Source organism: Barbus barbus (genome assembly GCF_936440315.1).
Source record: "Barbus barbus genome assembly, chromosome: 41".
Classification (NCBI taxonomy): domain Eukaryota; kingdom Metazoa; phylum Chordata; class Actinopteri; order Cypriniformes; family Cyprinidae; genus Barbus; species Barbus barbus.
In genome coordinates, this window is record NC_136719.1 from 26765190 (window position 1) to 26786400 (window position 21211).

The following is a 21211-nucleotide window of genomic DNA, read 5'->3' on the forward strand; positions in this document are numbered from 1 at the left end:
TCCTATAGGACCAGATCTGGAATAACAGCTGCCAGAACTTTTGCCAAAGCCTCATTACATAAGATGACAAAGCTCTCGGTATGTACATCATTCATATACTTTTATCTTTGTAATAAAAAAAACAAAAAATGCATTCATGTTCTTCATATCTTGTCATAATTATGGCTTCATATTGCAATGCATAAAATATATGCATGCATAATGTTTGTGTTCTATAGTCATTGCAATAACGTTTATTTTGAAACAAAAGTGCATGACATGCATTCAGTTTGAAATAAGACTTTTTAGGCAAAAATGTTTGTTAAACACAATGTTTTTATTTCCTGTTTCCATTTTTCATTTATAATGATAATCATTTATTTTTCGAATATAAGTTTCACAATTTTTATGTCAGGCAATATATAACAGTATATTCAGGATATTTAATAAGATACATCTAGTTTCTGAGCAGAGTTTTTACAGAGAGTGAAGAAAGAATAAGACACCGTCTCACAATGAAGGACAGATGAGAAACCGGGATGAGTCTGTAAGCTATATAAGTCATCCGGCGAGAACTCAAAGTGACGAGCGTGTCGTGTTATTGGTTTGGAGAGAAACACAGACAAGGGCAAAGAGCTCAACGGTGGCGTCAGTGAGTGTGTGTGTGTTTGAGTGGAAAGCTCTCGAATGAGGTTCTCGTAGCGCAGGTGTGTTTGTCGTTTCATTGTTTGTGTAAGCACGTGTTTGTCGCCGTGTCATCGTTGATATTGTCCGAAGCGTGTAGGCGCAATTGAAGCTGTAAATGTGCAGTCAAATCTGTGAAATTTCGCAGGCAAAAAACACCAAAGTCACTTTAAAAACCAGTTAGATTTTTATGGAAGTCCATTTCTTCCATGTAAGAAATACAAAGCATGCTTTGTAAGTCATAATTATGAGATAAAAAGTTGGAATTATGACATACTGAGTCATAATTATGTGATAAAAACTTGAATTTAGGACTTTATAAATTGAAATTATGACTTAAAGTCATAATTATGCCGAAAACTCATAATCATAAAATGAGAAGTCAAAATTATGACTTTAAAAGTCAAAATTGACATACTAAGTTGAATATGAGATAAAAAGTCAACACTGATGTAAGTCACAATTATGAGATGAAAGGTTGAAATTATGACTTTAAAAGTCAAAATTGACATACTAAGTCAATTATGAGATAGTAAATCAAAATTATGACATAAAAACTTATGACTTCAAAAAATTACAACATGATTATGAGATAAAGTCAAAACTGATTTACTTAATCCAAATTTTTTAATCTCATAATTAATCGATTTGGAAAATTAATTTTTTATCTCAATTTAAACTATTAAATTCATGATTACCACGCTGAAAGTTATAATTTCATCTCATATGACCTAAGCTTGATTGTTTTTCTTAAGTGATGGAAATAGGCTTCCATAGCTTTCTGTTGGTCAGCGCAGGAAATTTATTCGGCCTTATGCGAAACTCCCGAGCGGATTACTATTGAAATGACTGGATTTCGCCTGCAAAATTCGCTCTGAGCAACATGACCACATGACTACGACTTAACAAGTGAGATCACTGATGACTTCATGTGCTGTTTCCATGGTAACGATGTCCCAAATTCCTGTCAGCTTGATTTTTCATCTTACGGAAATGAATAAACCATATGAATAATGTGTGTGCTCAGCGCAGCAACATGCTAATACGCATCGCTGCATTGTCTAAAGTACAGAAGTTGGAAATAATGTGCAATAATTCGATTTACCATATCTTAAAAACATATAAAATCTATTCCATGACGTAGAGCGGTCAGGCAGCACACGTGAAGTAAATCGTAGTAAACATACGGCAGGCAGCGTAAGTTTAGCTAGTTATTAGTCACTGCTCTGTGTAAACATTGAACCGATCCCAACATCAGGCCGTAAATTGTGCGCTGATGTGCGACGGATGGACTAGTAATGTTAATTTGAAAGTTTGGCCACGTTTGGCTCTTTTTTTTTTCACACACACTTTTCTAACACACACCCTCCAATGTTTCAAACGCACAACACTGTGGCAGTAACCCAATAGAAACACAGCACATTCACTACTGGGGGCGGAATGAAGGAACACAAAAGATAAAATAAACACAGACAGGCCGCCCGCACGTCGACGACGGCAGGCTAGTGGTTTGCTAATAAGTACTACGCTAATGTCTCGCTCACAAATCAGGAGTATGATTTGTCCGTTCGACTCAAATCCCCTTGAACATCCAAATGTCAAATCACATGATCAAAATCTAAAATTCTACCAAAGCTAAGAAGAAACAAACTAAAGTTTTGAGAAACATATGCAGCTAATGTTTGCGTCATATTTCCGCTGTGCTAACGGGTGCTAACCCATGATGTGTTCAACAACAAATAAATTAAAAAACACTTTTTGGGAAGAAAACGCATTTGTTCATTCATCTACTTGGATTGGCAAATTTCAATCTTAATTGAAGTTTTTTATTTTCACGCTTTTCTTCGTAACTACTCTCTTCGTTAACTACCGCAGATTCGATATTATTTACAAGTATTAACAGTGCACTCACGGACCAGAAGGTTTTGCTGTGTACACGTTTAGAAAGATGGGTCGAACCGTTCTGGACGAAATATGTGATCAGTCGATTGGGCAAATTAATTAATGGCGAACTGATATGGCGCAGCTTGAAGCTGATTGGCTAATGTGTCGGTCGTCAAATGCAATCTGAGCATGTGCAGAATGTCAGCCAATCGTTTCAGTTTAACTTCGCTTGTGTGTGTGTGTGCATTCGTGAACATTACAGTGTTACAAAAGTGTCTTCACAAACGTTGTCATATGTATATAAAAAATAAAAACCACAAATCCGATAATAAATAAATAAATACATGAATAACATTATAAATGTACCTTATACCTTAAATAAATAAATAAATGCATAAAACATACATCAAGTTAAGCGAACGATATGTGACAGATATGAGTCGATTACAGTCTGTGATGATTTTTATGGCTCTGTTTGTTAATTGATCATGTATGCACATTTCTACAGATTTTATTTTATGAATGATCCTGAATTTGACCAGTTTTGACCTAATTTGTGTTATACGCTCAGTAACATAAAAGCCATTATATAGACCAAACGAGTGAATCCAGGTCATATTTTAGCTTGATATTAAAAGAAAAAGGTAAGAAATTATATTTTGCATACAGAAAATGAAGCCTTTTTTAGATTTTTCACATCACAATGTTATCTTCCCATATTTTGGGAGCACAATTTTCTTTATGTGAAATATAATTTCTTGGCAGGTTTTGGATGATTGTGGTCCCTCTGAATTCACTGGATTGTTTGTGATGATTGTTTCTAGAGATCTTGAAAGGCTTGATGATGTTTTCCTGCTCTCTTGATTTCACTTTGGAACGATTTCAGCTGGATATGACGACAGTCAAGAGTACTCAAAACACACAGAGATACAAAGACACACACACACACACACACACACACACACACAGAAACCATCGTGTATACAGGAGAATGGGGACGGACAAATACATTGAACACTTTGAGATATGAATGACTCCTACCATCTCCTGTGTGTGTGTGTGTGTGTGTGTGTGTGTGTGCGTGCGTGTTTGGCAGATGCAGTTGCTCTACACTTTGTTGATGCGCAGCTTGAAGGTTACGCGGCCGGCAAACTTGTCTCTTTCACTAATCTTGAACTCAGTGCTAGAGTTGATCTTACACTCCACGTTGAAGTCCGTGTTGAAAGAGATGTCCATGAACTTCACAGCCACCAGAGGCTGAGAATAATTCACCTGAAACACAGAGAGAGAAAGAGAGGTTACACACGTATATAATCGCACACCTGTGTGTGTGTGTGTGTGTGTGTGTGTGTGTGTGTTCTTGCCTGTGCTCTCTTGCCGTAGTATGGATAGTACATGAGGTTGAAGGTTCCGTTTGGAGGGAAGAATTCGACTGCAGCAGTGGTTTCATTCTTCTGAGCCTTGTGATGTAAATCAATGAGATCTTTATAACAGTGCAGCAGATACTGACATAAGATGATCTAAAGATCAGTGGTCGCTCTATAGCTCCAGTAATATGTCTCAATAAAATGAGATTGAAATGATCCAAACATATAATGCAATACAATGCAATGCTGATTGAGAGATGAAGAAATAAAGGCTCCCCAGAAGATGTGAGTTGTTTTGGAGGCTTGTGAAGATCATTCCTCCGCTGAGGAACAGAGAAAGTAAAGCTTCTGGAAACAAATGCTCCTCAAAAGATCCTGATGATCAGATTTGAGACGCACTAATTTTTCTAGAAAATGATTGATTGAGAATCAAGTAAAGCTGAGCTGCTTCAATCCAGTATGTGTTCATCTGGAGATATGACTGCAGTTATTACTGAAGCTGGACGTTTGTACAATTACACTAAACGAGCCTTTACTGGATTAACAACTCTAAACTATCAATCAGACAACAGAAGTCATGCAGTAGATTGATCACATTGATCTTTTAGAAGTGATGCAACACTACATGTCTACTAACCACAGGATGCATGAGAGCCTGTACTGTACTAGTTTAAGATGTGCACTTGTCTAAGGTTAGGGATGCTTAGTGTGCAGACTTGTCTATTTCTTACCAACTTGTCTCCTTCTTTATATCCCTGAGTATGGAGGGATGCAATGAAAAAACATTACAGATGTAATTCATGCTTGACTGGCTGTTAGTGATGAGGGTTGGCTGAAGGTCAGGTAGATCTTACTCACCTTTGCTGAACAGGAGACGAACGGAGACTTTTCGCCATTACTTGGCCGCAGCCCAATCACCTGCAGGAGTAAATAAAGCACCGTCAGTATCTTCATTCAGACCAAAGGTAACTGATCTGGTCTAGCTAATGATTTCTGATGTTATTTGCAGCTTGAATTTGTGTTTGTATTATCGGCTGCATCCTAGTTGTCACAAACCGAAAACATTTGGAAAAAAAAGTTGCTTTTGCAAGTTTTCCATTTTGACAGAACTCAAGTGAAGAGCAGACAGCGCAAAATATTACTGAAGTACAGAAGTGAAGCACCGTTATTAAAATAGTTTACACTTCTGGGATCTAGCATCATTTTTTTAAACTTCTATGTTTATGAATTTCTTAACAGCTTCAGATTTTAACTCAAAATGTCCAAAGAGGACCAGCACAGAAGAGCTTGTTATTTACGGAAGCTTGTTTCTGCCGTGGACAGGAATAATATGTTAATTGTGACTTTTCAGCTCATAATTCTCACTAGTTTATTTCTCTCAATTTGGACTCTTTTTCTTAGAATTGCAAGATATAAAACTGGAATTGCAAGATGTAAACTCAGAATTCGGAGGGTAAAAAAGTCTGAATTATGCAAAGTATGAGATAGAAATGTAGAATTGTGAGAAAAAGCCTTAATTGTGAGATATAAATGCCGAATTCTAAGATAAAAAAAAACAATATTATGCAATATAAATGCAGAATTATGAAAGAAAAAAGCCTGAATTGTGAGATATAAATGCAGAATTATGAGGGGAAAAAAGTCTGAATTGTGAGATATAAATGCGGAATTATGAGATATAAATGCAGAATTATGAGGGTAAAAAGCCTGAATTGTGAGATATAAATGCAGAATTATGAGGGTAAAAAGCCTGAATTGTGAGATATAAATGCAGAATTATGAGATATAAATGCAGAATTATGAGGGAAAAAAGCCTGAATTGTGTGATATAAATGCGGAATTATGAGATATACTGTAAATGCAGAATTATGAGGGAAAAAAGCCTGAATTGTGAGATATAAATGTAGAATTATGAGGGGAAAAAAGCCTGAATTGTGTGATATAAATGCAGAATTATGAGATATAAATGCAGAATTATGAGGGGAAAAAAGCCTGAATTGTGTGATATAAATGCGGAATTATGAGATATACTGTAAATGCAGAATTATGAGGGAAAAAAAGCCTGAATTGTGAGATATAAATGCAGAATTATGAGATATAAATGCAGAATTATGAGGGGGAAAAAAGCCTGAATTGTGTGATATAAATGTGGAATTATGAGATATACTGTAAATGCAGAATTATGATGGAAAAAAAGCCTGAATTGTGAGATATAAATGTAGAATTATGAGGGGAAAAAAGCCTGAATTGTGTGATATAAATGCGGAATTATGAGATATACTGTAAATGCAGAATTATGAGGGAAAAAAAGCCTGAATTGTGAGATATAAATGCGGAATTATGAGATATACTGTAAATGCAGAATTATGATGGAAAAAAAGCCTGAATTGTGAGATATAAATGTAGAATTATGAGATATAAATGCAGAATTATGAGGGTAAAAAGCCTGAATTGTGAGATATAAATGCAGAATTATGAGATATAAATGCAGAATTATGAGGGGGAAAAGTCTGAATTGTGAGATATAAATGCGGAATTATGAGATATAAATGCAGAATTATGAGGGTAAAAAGCCTGAATTGTGAGATATAAATGCAGAATTATGAGATATAAATGCAGAATTATGAGGGGGAAAAGTCTGAATTGTGAGATATAAATGCAGAATTATGAGGGTAAAAAGCCTGAATTGTGAGATATAAATGCAGAATTATGAAAGACAAAAGCCTGAATTATGAGATATAAATGCTGAATTATGAGGGGGAAAAAGCCTGATTGTGAGATATAAATGCAGAATTATGAGATATAAATGCAGAATTATGAGAAAAATTCTGAATTATGAGATAGAATTGTAGAATTGTGAGAAAAGGTCTTAACTGTGAGATATTAATGCTGATTTCTGAGGGGAAATGTCTGAATTATGAGATATTAAAGTCTGAATTGCTAGATAAAAAGTAAAAAAAATTGTTGTTGTTTTTTTATATATAAATGCAGAATTATGAGATAAATGTGGAATTATGAGGGCGAAAAGTCTGAATTGTGAGATATAAATGCGGAATTATGAGATATAAATGCAGAATTATGAGGGTAAAAGCCTGAATTGTGAGATATAAATGCAGAATTATGAGATATAAATGCAGAATTATGAGGGGGAAAAAGTCTGAATTGTGAGATATAAATGCGGAATTATGAGATATAAATGCAGAATTATGAGGGTAAAAAGCCTGAATTGTGAGATATAAATGCAGAATTATGAGGGTAAAAAGCCTGAATTGTGAGATATAAATGCAGAATTATGAGATATAAATGCAGAATTATGAGGGGAAAAAAAGCCTGAATTGTGTGATATAAATGCGGAATTATGAGATATACTGTAAATGCAGAATTATGAGGGAAAAAAAGCCTGAATTGTGAGATATAAATGCAGAATTATGAGATATAAATGCAGAATTATGAGGGGGAAAAAAGCCTGAATTGTGTGATATAAATGTGGAATTATGAGATATACTGTAAATGCAGAATTATGATGGAAAAAAAGCCTGAATTGTGAGATATAAATGCAGAATTATGAGGGGAAAAAAGCCTGAATTGTATGATATAAATGCGGAATTATGAGATATACTGTAAATGCAGAATTATGATGGAAAAAAAGCCTGAATTATGAGATATAAATGCAGAATTATGAGATATACTGTAAATGCAGAATTATGATGGAAAAAAAGCCTGAATTGTGAGATATAAATGCGGAATTATGAGATATACTGTAAATGCAGAATTATGATGGAAAAAAAGCCTGAATTGTGAGATATAAATGCAGAATTATGAGGGGAAAAAAGCCTGAATTGTATGATATAAATGCGGAATTATGAGATATACTGTAAATGCAGAATTATGATGGAAAAAAAGCCTGAATTGTGAGATATAAATGCAGAATTATGAGATATAAATGCAGAATTATGAGGGGAAAAAAGCCTGAATTGTGAGATATAAATGCAGAATTATGAGATATAAATGCAGAATTATGAGGGAAAAAAGCCTGAATTGTGAGATATAAATGCGGAATTATGAGATATACTGTAAATGCAGAATTATGATGGAAAAAAAGCCTGAATTGTGAGATATAAATGCAGAATTATGAGATATAAATGCAGAATTATGAGGGGAAAAAAGCCTGAATTGTGAGATATAAATGTGGAATTATGAGATATACTGTAAATGCAGAATTATGAGGGAAAAAAGCCTGAATTGTGAGATATAAATGCGGAATTATGAGATATACTGTAAATGCAGAATTATGATGGAAAAAAAGCCTGAATTGTGAGATATAAATGTAGAATTATGAGATATAAATGCAGAATTATGAGGGTAAAAAGCCTGAATTGTGAGATATAAATGCAGAATTATGAGATATACTGTAAATGCAGAATTATGATGGAAAAAAAGCCTGAATTGTGAGATATAAATGTAGAATTATGAGATATAAATGCAGAATTATGAGGGGAAAAAAGCCTGAATTGTGAGATATAAATGCGGAATTATGAGATATACTGTAAATGCAGAATTATGATGGAAAAAAAGCCTGAATTGTGAGATATAAATGTAGAATTATGAGATATAAATGCAGAATTATGAGGGAAAAAAGCCTGAATTGTGAGATATAAATGCAGAATTATGAGATATAAATGCAGAATTATGAGGGGAAAAAAGCCTGAATTGTGAGATATAAATGCAGAATTATGAGGCGAAAAAAGCCTGAATTGTGAGATATAAATGCAGAATTATGAGATATAAAAGCAGAATTATGAGGCGAAAAAAGCCTGAATTGTGAGATATAAATGCAGAATTATGAGATATAAATGCAGAATTATGAGGGGACAAAGCCATAATTGTGAGATATAAATGCAGAATTATGAGATATAAATGCAGAATTATGAGGGTAAAAAGCCTGAATTGTGAGATATAAATGCAGAATTATGAGATATACTGTAAATGCAGAATTATGAGGGAAAAAAGCCTGAATTGTGAGATATAAATGCAGAATTATGAGATATAAATGCAGAATTATGAGGGGACAAAGCCTGAATTGTGAGATATAAATGCAGAATTATGAGGCGAAAAAAGCCTGAATTGTGAGATATAAATGCAGAATTATGAGATATAAAAGCAGAATTATGAGGCGAAAAAAGCCTGAATTGTGAGATATAAATGCAGAATTATGAGATATAAATGCAGAATTATGAGGGTAAAAAGCCTGAATTGTGAGATATAAATGCAGAATTATGAGCTATAAAAGCAGAATTATGAGGGGACAAAGCCTTAATTGTGAGATATAAATGCAGAATTATGAGATATAAATTCAGAATTATGAGGGGAAAAAGCCTTAATTGTGAGATATAAATGCTGAATTATGAGGGGGGAAAAGCCTGAATTATGAGATAAAAATGCCGAATGATGAGGGGAAAAAAGCCTGATTTGTGAGATATAAATGCAGAATTATGAGATATACTGTAAATGCAGAATTATGAGGGGGGGAAAGCCTGAATTATGAGATAAAAATGCCGAATTATGATAGAAAAAAGCCTGATTTGTGAGATATAAATGCAGAATTATGAGATATAAATGCAGAATTATGAGGGGAAAAAGCCTGAATTGTGAGATATAAATGCAGAATTATGAGGGTAAAAAGCCTGAATTGTGAGATATAAATGCAGAATTATGAGGGGAAAAAAGCCTGAATTGTGAGATATAAATGCAGAATTATGAGATATACTGTTAATGCAGAATTATGAGGGAAAAAAGCCTGAATTATGAGATAAAAATGCCGAATTATGATGGGAAAAAAGCCTGATTTGTGAGATATAAATGCAGAATTATGAGATATAAATGCAGAATTATGAGGGAAAAAAGCCTGAATTGTGAGATATAAATGCAGAATTATGAGGCGAAAAAAGCCTGAATTATGAGCTATAAATGCAGAATTATGAGGGTAAAAAGCCTGAATTGTGAGATATAAATGCAGAATTATGAGGGGAAAAAGCCTGAATTGTGTGATATAAATGCAGACTTATGAGGGAAAAAAGCCTGAATTGTGAGATATAAATGCAGAATTATGAAATATAAATGCCGAATTATGAGGGGAAAAAGCCTGAATTGTGAGATATAAATGCAGAATTATGAGATATAAATGCAGAATTATGAGGGGACAAAAAGCCTGAATTGTGAGATATAAATGCAGAATTATGAAATATAAATGCCGAATTATGAGGGGAAAAAGCCTGAATTGTGAGATATAAATGCAGAATTATGAAATATAAATGCCGAATTATGAGGGGAAAAAGCCTGAATTGTGAGATATAAATGCAGAATTATGAAATATAAATGCCGAATTATGAGGGGAAAAAGCCTGAATTGTGAGATATAAATGCAGAATTATGAGGGGAAAAAGCCTGAATTGTGAGATATAAATGCAGAATTATGAGGGAAAAAAGCCTGAATTGTGAGATATAAATGCAGAATTATGAGGGAAAAAAGTCTGAATTGTGAGATATAAATGCTGAATTGTGAGATATAAATGCAGAATTATGAGGCGAAAAAGCCTGAATTGTGAGATATAAATGCAGAATTATGAGATATACTGTTAATGCAGAATTATGAGGGAAAAAAGCCTGAATTGTGAGATATAAATGCAGAATTATGAGATATACTGTTAATGCAGAATTATGAGGGAAAAAAGCCTGAATTATGAGATAAAAATGCCGAATTATGATGGGAAAAAAGCCTGATTTGTGATATATAAATGCAGAATTATGAGATATAAATGCAGAATTATGAGGGAAAAAAGCCTGAATTGTGAGATATAAATGCAGAATTATGAGGGGGAAAAAGCCTGAATTATGAGCTATAAATGCAGAATTATGAGGGTAAAAAGCCTGAATTGTGAGATATAAATGCAGAATTATGAGGGGGAAAAGCCTGAATTGTGTGATATAAATGCAGACTTATGAGGGAAAAAAGCCTGAATTGTGAGATATAAATGCAGAATTATGAAATATAAATGCCGAATTATGAGGGGAAAAAGCCTGAATTGTGAGATATAAATGCAGAATTATGAAATATAAATGCCGAATTATGAGGGGAAAAAGCCTGAATTGTGAGATATAAATGCAGAATTATGAGGGGAAAAAGCCTGAATTGTGAGATATAAATGCAGAATTATGAGGGAAAAAAGCCTGAATTGTGAGATATAAATGCAGAATTATGAGGGAAAAAAGTCTGAATTGTGAGATATAAATGCTGAATTGTGAGATATAAATGCAGAATTATGAGGCGAAAAAGCCTGAATTGTGAGATATAAATGCTGAATTGTGAGATATAAATGCAGAATTATGAGGCGAAAAAGCCTGAATTGTGAGATATAAATGCAGAATTATGAGATATAAATGCAGAATTATGAGGGTAAAAAGCCTGAATTATGAGATATAAATGCGGAATTATGAGATATAAATGCAGAATTATGAGATATAAAAGCAGAATTATGAGGGGAAAAAGCCTCAATTGTGAGATATAAATGCGGAATTATGAGATATAAATGCAGAATTATGAGATATAAAAGCAGAATTATGAGATATAAATGCAGAATTATGAGATATAAATGCAGAATTATGAGGGGAAAAAGCCTCAATTGTGAGATATAAATGCAGAATTATGAGATATAAAAGCAGAATTATGAGATATAAATGCAGAATTATGAGATATAAATGCAGAATTATGAGGCGAAAAAGCCTGAATTGTGAGATATAAATGCAGAATTATGAGATATAAATGCAGAATTATGAGGGGAAAAAAGCCTGAATTGTGAGATATAAATGCAGAATTATGAGGGGAAAAAAGCCTGAATTGTGAGATATAAATGCAGAATTATGAGGGAAAAAAGTCTGAATTATGAGATATAAATGCAGAATTATGAAGGGGAAAAAGTATGAATTATGAGATACAAATGCCGAATTATGAGGGAAAAAAGCCTGAATTGTGAGATATAAATGCAAAATGATGAGGAAAAAAGTCAGAATTGCTAGCAAAAAATATGCAATTATGTATTTTGTGGTAATAAATAAATGCCAAATTATGAGATATTAAAGTCTGAATTATGAGATATAAATACTGAATTATGAGAAAAAGTCATAAAAATAAAAAATTATGACAAAAAAAAAGTTGTGAGATATAATTTAAATGCCTAATTCTGAGAAAAACTGCTAGGTAGAAAGACACAAATATGTATTTTGTGTTATTTATTCGGTTGCAGAAACGGGCTTCCGTAAGAAGCTTCCACAGGCTGTGGCTGATCAATAGATGCCAGCATTGAACATCCAGTGCATTCTGGATTCATCTCGTGTATTATTACTATTATTATGAGTGATCAGCACAGTTACCCGGTTGAGTTTGATGAGTACGCAGGGTTTTCCGTCCTGGTATCCGTATGTGGGGTCATCGACTCCGGAGCAGCTCCCCAGCATGGTGCGGTTGAACTGGCAGGAGCGTTTGGGATTGTTACGCACCTCGCCACTGTCCTCCTGGATGAAGTACTGATCCGGGACACAGGCGTCGTTCTTCATCGCCTGCTGAGAGTCATTATAGGCTGCAGAGAAACACAGACACAGAGCTTATGATCCTCCTCTTGAGGAACCTATTAACTCTTTCTCTGCCAAACACAGAATTTTTCGGGTTTTCTGTTAAACGCTAGGGGGCGCTATTGCGCATCTCCTGAATGAGTCTAGAATTACTCAATCAAAAACACAGACGTGGAAGACGCAGAAACCAGCGATCTCATATTTAGCATATGCATATGAAAAATAATGCGATCATCAACACTAACCGAAAGCTGAAAGCTGTCTAATGTTACAGAGTGAAATATCGATCCAGAGAGTGTTAAAGGCCTGTGAAGCTTTGGGAGACTGATGGAAGATATCTACTGCATCTTCGCTTTGATAATATTACTGAATATGATCCAGATGTAGTATTTGATAAAAAAGACCACCCGGAACAGAAAATAAGCAAAGGTTTCTGATGGACCGATAGAAATAGAATATCAGAGACTGCAAACCCAAGCTAAAGAAGCTCAACGTGTTCAGGAAGAGGCTCTCCTGGCAAAAGAAGCACTAGCTTACCAGTTAGAAAGACGACGTAAGCTGAAAAAAGCAGAAACTGACCTAGAAGTAGCCAAATTGGTGAATTTTCTGCTCAGCCAAGACTTAAGTGTGGACGAAGCAGGCCCTGAAGGATCCCCAGACACAACCGTGCCACCACCACAGTTCTGTAGATCAGCAGTTGCCCTGCCCCTCATCTTCCATGATGCAAGCCACACAGACTGTTCCAGAGGCACAGAGCACATTAAGGGACCGACGCATAGTTCAGTCAACACCCAAAACTCCTCCATTGACATTACCAGCGACTATGTCAGCACATGTTCCAGGTCATGCCGCACAACTGTCCACATGTGCAGTCACTCAAGTACAAGGGAGACCACAAGCCGCACATTCTGGGGAGAATATTTCACCTGTCTCGCAGCAACCCAGCCAAGTCTCAATGCCACTACCCCAATTCAACCCTGTGCAATCAGCAGCTGCTAAACTTGTGACACTACACCTAGACAGTGCTCTGATATCACAGACTGTACTTCCTGTTGCACCCATTGCATTGACCTCACATGTAAATACTTCTTTGCCAGGTCAGATAGCCCTCTGTTTGGATCAGACTCAGCCCATTCCAACCACTCATCAGAGAGTGATACTCTCATCTAACACACCCATCTGCCCTCAGCATTATCCACCTATACCTACCTGTTCCTCAAGCTGGTTACTTACCTCAACCCGGGACAGAGCTTCTGATGGCAGCAACCTATGGCATCCTGCACCCCACACTACCAGTGTTTGAGAGTGGCACCGAAATGGACTTTGCCTTGTTGAAATTGGCCTTGGACAATCTCTTAAATCACCATTCTCACATCAGCGAGCAGTACAAATATCAAGTGTTGCTGAGTCACCTGAAGTTTGCTAGTGCCCAACAGCTGGCTATATATGCATCACCCACAACCATACACCGCAGTCTTGCAAGCTTTGCAGGAGAAGTATGGCCAACCCAGGCAGCTTGTGCATTCAGAGTTAGGTGCTATCATGAGTACACCACTGCTCAAAATGGGTGATTCCAATGTCTTTGACTCATTTGCTTTATCCATCCAATCCCTAGTAGGCATGCTGAGAACACTGGAAGGTCAGAACAGGTATGAGCTCATGTGTGGTTCTCACGTAGACCGCCTTCTGGGTAAACTGCCACCTGCTTACCGAGACAGTTTTGTAGAGTACTGTCTGAGCCATGGAATTCTACAAACTGGTACAGATAGAACCTATACTCTCCCCAACTTAGCAGTCTGGTTACAAACAAAGTCACAAGCTAAGCGTATCTCCGAGCAGCAGCTATGTTTCAGTCAGACGCTTTGAAGTCATCTGGGAAGAGTAATGGCACTCCATATCATCGAGAGCGTTCAACACCTATACTTCTGACATCAGAGAAATACGTTAAGCCTTCTGCACCGGCACAGGAGAAAGTCATCTCCAAGCCAAAGCCCTATTGTCCTCATTGCGACAACCGAGATCACTATCTCAACTCCTGTGATAAATTCAAGAGGCTGACCACCACTCAGATCATCACCTGGATCGCAGAGGGCAAACGTTGTTGGAAGTGTGGTAGGAATCATTCAGCCGAATCTACCACACCGAATCATTCCTAACCGGAGTGCTGGATCCCTGTTAATCTTCAAGCAACATCTGTCAACTCTTTCGACACTACTTTACTTCATCTTAAACTAGAAAAAAAAAACACTTTATCTTTCTTGTTATTTATTCCTTCCCTTGCGAGCTTGTACTTATTTGAACAATGCCTGAGACTTGGTGTTACGAGCACTTCGTCTGTCTGATTGCCTCTTCTAGATGAATCGCTTTATGTATTCCCCAATTATAAGTCGCTTTGGATAAAAGTGTCTGCAAAATGACTAAATGTAAATGTAAAATCTGCAAAGAGCTTCACCTTACCGTGTTGCATGACTCAATTAACGACACTTCCAGAGCAGTGCTTATGGTGAGTTTGCCATCGACACAGATCTATCTTGATAGACCCAACCGCTCACAAAAAGTTATGCTTAAAGTCGTCAGAGTTCTCTTGCACAATGGTGACCAAACAATGGAAGCTCACGTTGTCTTAGATGATGGCTCTGAAATAACTATTGTCCTTCCTCAAGTAGTTCGACTGCTCAGACTAAATGGAGCTCCATAAGTTGGTTCAAGCGCCAGCAAAAGGCAGTGTAATGAAATTTTAAGAGTTTTAAGAGTTTTAAGAGTCTATCAGCGGAAGTTCAAATCAGCTCGTAAGTGTATTTACTTGTGTCATTAGTGTTTAGTGCAGTTGCCGTTGCTAGGAAACACTTATTTTGTTTACTGTGTTGAGAGTTGCTGAAATCGCGTTTGGTCTCATACTGTATCGCGTATCTTGTCAGTGTCTGCACTTGCTTGGCCATTTTTTGTGATAAACAGGAAAGTGGGTCCAGCTGAATTCAAATAGTGATTTGTTAGATGGGTATAAAAAAAGGTTATTATACCGCAGCCGTCGTGTGAAGGCCTCCTTGTGTGAAGACCGAAGAGTGTAAAGACCATCGACTCTACCGTGCGACTCCACCGGACAGGGACACCAGCAAAGGACATAAGTATCGCTTTTTATTTTTCCTCTTTCCTATAACTTGTATCACTTCTGTTTCAGTTTTTACCAGTTCTTACTATGTGTAAGTAAGTTGTTGTTGTTGTTTTAAAACATGTGTGATTGGCTCAGTGTTGATGTCTGTATAAGTTTGTTTATTCACTTTTAGTTTTATTTAATTTGAGTTATTTTAGTACTTCATACTATATGGAAATGAAAGAATATATATATAGAATTCATTTTTATATGTATGTATATGTATATGTGTGTGGCTCTACATACATTTGTGGTGTTTGGCTTAGTGTTATAAGCATTATTATACATTTTGTTGTTTTAATATTTTTAGCTTATTTTTTTGTTTTCATTTAAATGTTCAGTATTGAAATGTTGTTGTATGCATTTTTCAATTTTATGTAATTTCTTTATTTTCTTAAATGTGTGTGTATATAGTATTTACAGAGTTTTGACTTATAGTTTTAGTAAACGTACTTTTTCTTTTTTGTAAGTTGCTTTGGATAAAAGTGTCTGCTAAATTACTAGAAGTAAAGTAAAGTAAAGTTATTCCTCTGCAGACGAGCCATGCCAAAATTGATGGGCCCACAGTAACCTTAGAGGTGTCTTCCCTCACCAAACCCACAGAGAGGTATGTCATTCAAAATGCCTTTACTGCCTCTGGTTTAAGCCTTACTGAACATAATTATCCTGTGGCAGCACTTCAGAAAGCATATCGCCACTTGAAAGGTCTACCCTTACAGCCGGTAGACGACGTCAAACCTTTACTCCTCATAGGGTCTGATATGCCACACATCCTGACGCCAGTTCAGCCAGTGCACAGAGGAGCAGAGGGCGGCCCTGTTGCTATATGTACCAAGCTTGGTTGGGTACTGCAAGGCCCAATGTGTCCGATTCAGCCGCCAAAAGGCCTGCAACAATGTCTGCACATTATGACAGCCCCAACACGTGATGAGCTGTATCAACATGTGGAGCGCTTGTGGCAAATTGACACCATTCCATACAACGAGAAGGTGATCACAAGATCAAAACAAGACCAACAATGCTATAACCTTTTGCAGACTGCCACTGTCAGAGTCAGTGTTAATTTCGTTGACGAAGATGACGACGAAAAATATTCGTCAACGAACCTTTTTTCTGTGACTAAGACGAGACGTTGACGAGCTAAAACTAATATCTGATGATAAAAACTATGACGAAATGTATGCGCGTCTTCATTAACAAGACGAGACTGGACTAAAATGTTATTTGAGGACTACCGGACATTCAAAATACATCCTATAGGCTAAATTAACTGTCTTGTCTTTCAAAATGTGCGTCTCTGTCATTGGAAAAGGGGCGTTTGCATGGCAGCCACAGTGGACGGATAGGCTACCAAAACGCGAATTAGCGATCTGAAACAATGGCCTCAGCACCCGAAGGGTTAGGGAGTGGGTGACCAGACGTCCCGTTTTCCCCGGGAGTCACAATTCATTGTCATTAATTTAAAGTCAGTGAATGTGCCATAGGCGGAAACGCGCTGATAGAAGTGCTCTCTCTCGCGCGCGCTCCACTTCTTCAGTTCTCATACAGCGCGCGATCAGTTCTCAGTGCTCAAATACACACACAGCAGTCCAAATGTCTATCATGTAGAGTATCTCACGGAAATACAGTCCGTTATGGTTTAAGTGAGCTTAAAAAGGTGGGTGAAAACTGAATGTATGTCAGTAGGCTATTACATACATACCTTCCGTCTTAAATGGACAGCATTCCTAATTATCTGTCATAAATGTTAACCAACAAAAGATGTTAAATGTATACTTGTTAAGTAAACCTACTGTATCTGAAAAATTAGTTTAATTTATATCTCTACCAAAAAATGAAAATTTATTCCAGTTTTTCCAAATTCAATCCTTGATTCAAATTTTTCATATCTAAGCTTAATTGATTTGGTCTAAAGACAGAAGAATTGATGACTATTTTTGTTTGAATACTACATATAAAATAGCTACCAAAATAAATGTTGGTAACTGCAGTTTGACTAAAAGTTGACAAAAATGCAATGACTTTTCGTCGACTAAAACTAGACTAAAACTATGAAAGACTCAAATGACTAAAATGTGACTAAGACTATTAAGCATTTCCGTCTCAAGATAAAGACTAAGACTAAATCAAAAATGCCTGCCAAAATTAACACTGGTCAGAGTGAACATGGACGGTGTCCAGCGGTATGCTACCCCGCTGCTAAGACGTACCCCTATCACTTTGCTCCACGCAGGCATGGAGCCCGTGCTAGTAGCGAGTGCTGGTTTTCTTAGAGTAGCACAGACCTGCAAGAACTTACCCTCGGCATACAATGGAATTGCCTCGATGACACCCATGGGTATAGAAACCGCGTAGCAGAGCCTTTTCAGCCCACCATGAGGAACCTGTATAAGACTTTGGCAAGCCAATACGACCCCTTTGGTTTCATCATACCTTTCACCACAAGGGCAAAGACTCTTATCCAGGATCTGTGGAAACAAAATCTCAGCTGGGATGACCCTATCGAACCCCTACATCTGTGTGATAAATGGTTCACATGGGTTGCAAAGCTTTCCAGTATCACCAAACTACAATTCCCTCGACCTTATGCTCATCGCAAGTCTGACACTCCTTCCACTGTCAGGGAGTTACATGTCTTTTGTCACCAAGACCATCACCACACGTGCAAACCAGAAGCCATGGATGACAGCAGAGGTTCGTGGGCTGCTAAAGACCAGAGATGAAGCATTCAGATCAGGATATAAAGCAGCCCTCAAAACAGCAAGAGCCAGTCTGTCCTGTGGCATCAAAAATGCAAAACGGTCATACGCTCAAAAATATCAACAATCACTTCACAGACAGCAGAGACACACAGAGCCTGTGGCAAGCCATTCAGACCATCACTGACTACAAGCCCCCGCCACAGGCCTGTGATGAGGACACATCCCTCCCCGATGCACTCAACCACTTTTATTCACGGTTTGAAATGCAGAATGACACACCTGCACAAAAACTGCCCACACCTCCCAACGACCGGGCGCTCTGTCTGTCTCCAGCCGACGTAAGGAAGACCCTATCTAGGATTAATCCACGCAAGGCTGCGGGACCTGACAACATACCTGGCCATGTTCTGAGAGACTGTGCTGCACAGCTGACAGATGTCCTAACAGATATCTTCAACACCTCGCTGAGCCAGGCAGTCGTTCCCACGTGTTTCAAATCCACAGCAATCATACCGGTACCAAAGAAATCACCTGTGTCCTGTCTAAATGACTACCGTCCCATAGCACTGACTCCAATCATGATGAAGTGCTTTGAGAGGTTAGTCATGCACAACATCAAAACCAGCCTCCCCAACACACTCGACCCGCTCCAGTTTGCATACCATCCAAACCGCTCTACCAGCAAACCAGCAAAGCCAACAGCATCGTGAAGGACTCCACCCATCCCTCCCAGTCTCTTCCAGCTCCTACCATCAGGAAGACGGTACCGGAGCATCAGAGCCCGCTCCGCCAGACTGCTCAACAGCTTTTTCCCCCAGGCTGTGAGAGCCCTGAACTCAAACCACCCTGCCCCCCTCTGAAACCCCATGCAAACCCCTACCTCCTGAAACACGGATTCTGAACCGGACCTGAACGAGATGAAAAGAGCATCCTTTGTTGGAGCAGTCACTGTTATTCCCAGTCCAGTGCCTTCAGATCTCAGTCAATTAAGAACCTAGAAGGAGCTACTTCAAGCCACTGTGGAGTCCTGTGACGGGGCGGCCAACACTGACAACTCTTCTGAAGCCTCAAGGTATATAAAGGCAGAGAAGCTCCTCTTAGCACAAGCACAGTTTGATTCATTCCCAAAGAATTCCGAGCTTTGAAAGTTGGACAGCCCATCCCGACAGGCAGCCGATTGAGTTCTCTTGCCCCAGAATACAACGAAGATACTGGTCTTATCAGAGTGGGAGGACGACTTCGTCGTGTTGAAACCCTGCCTTCTGATGTCATTCACCCTATCGTCCTAGACCCTCAACATCAGGTCACATAGTTACTCATCCAAGATACTGGGTGCTTAGAGGCCGTGAAGCCGTGCGCAGACACCAGCATTTCTGTCAGGATTGCCAATTTTGGCGTGCCAAGCCGTAGAACCCACAGATGACTGACCTTCCACCCTGCAGGCTATGTCTGTTCAAGCCACCATTCTTCTCCACTGGAGTAGACTGCTTCGGGCCCTTTCATGCGAAGATAGGCCGGCGCCAAGAAAAGAGATGGGGGATCTTATACAAGTGCTTGACGACCAGATGTTTACATCTTGATCTCCTTGAACATCTGGACACAGATGCCTTCTTCCTGTCTTTACAACGCTTTATAGCCCATAGAGGGAAGCCTTTTGAGATACTGGAGGCGATCATGAGTTAAGAGACTCCTTTAGATCAAATGTCTTCTGAACTTCAGGCACAACTGGCTAAACAGCAGATCCAGTTTCGGTATATCCCACCGAGCACCCTTGTGCACTTGTGGTAAGGAAACATCATGGAGTCCCATGAGTAACATGTGCGGGGTCAAGGGGTCCAGGTCTGCAATGTCTGATGAGACATAACCAAGGGGCTTGGAATTGAGTATGCCCTCAACTTCCATTAGCAATGTTTGCAGGACAGATTCAGTCACAGACTGTTCCCGTAGAATGACTCGCAACGCAGTCTTACCTGACTTCACGTCTCGCTCCCATGTACCACCGAAGTGAGGGTTCTGGACCACTTAACAGAATTACAGGGCAGACAGAAATGGAGATCGGATGGTAAACCCAGACAGCAAGCAGTGTCGGCCCAGATCCAGCCCACATCTGGCACACATGGATTTCACACGGGCCAGATGTGGGCTGGATCTGGGCCAAAACTATGTTGCTGTCTGGGAAGGGTTGGCATTTGGACAAGTGGTACTCCTAATAGACCATCAGCTCCCACCAGCACTGTGGCCTGTGGGTACCGTGACGGAGACCTACGCAGGGGCCGACAGGAGGATTCGAACAGCTAAAGTCAAACTCAAAGAAAAGATGTACCTGCGCCCTGTTGTGAAACTGATTCCACTTCCTCAAATGAGAGACGAGGATAAAGACTCTTTGGATGGCCTTTCTTAAGGTCTACAATTATCCTGCTGGTAATTGGGGGTGGCGATGTTAGAAAGACCACCCGGTACAGATAATAAGGAACGGTTTCTGACGGACCGATATAGTAGTTGCTACATCCAGCAGATTGATGCAAGAGCTAGCTCTAGACGTGCGCTCCCCTTTATTGTTCAGTGTTGTGCGTTCATGCGAACAAATGTGAGTAATAATGTAAATGTTAATTGGTTAGAACTTTATAGTTCTTATTTTGAATGTCTGCGGAATGTTTGAGATGTGTAATGACGATAGCGATGTGATCATGGATAGGCGCTAATCCCGTTAGCCACGTTAATCTGATCATGTTGCACTAACATGTGCTGTTGCTGTTAGTATTACATGCTCTTTCGTGCCGTATATTGGAGTTTACTTTATTATATAATTTTCATGTATTA

The 21211-nt window shown here is 38.1% G+C and overlaps 1 protein-coding gene across 1 annotated transcript in view; it reads right to left on the bottom strand.

Annotated features, from left to right (window-relative positions):
- Positions 1-303: 303 nt before the first annotated feature.
- The window catches only part of LOC306861019 (sodium/potassium-transporting ATPase subunit beta-2-like), a 27406-nt gene continuing 6498 nt past the window's right edge, over positions 304-21211 (bottom strand). Inside the window, exons 4-7 of the mRNA XM_079403075.1 lie at positions 12341-12546; positions 4773-4832; positions 3912-4007; positions 304-3819 (exon numbers count right to left, since the gene is read on the bottom strand). Of these exons, the coding sequence (XP_079259201.1) occupies positions 3655-3819; positions 3912-4007; positions 4773-4832; positions 12341-12546 (527 nt within the window). The 3' untranslated portion in view covers positions 304-3654. The remainder of the gene's footprint in view (positions 3820-3911; positions 4008-4772; positions 4833-12340; positions 12547-21211) is intronic.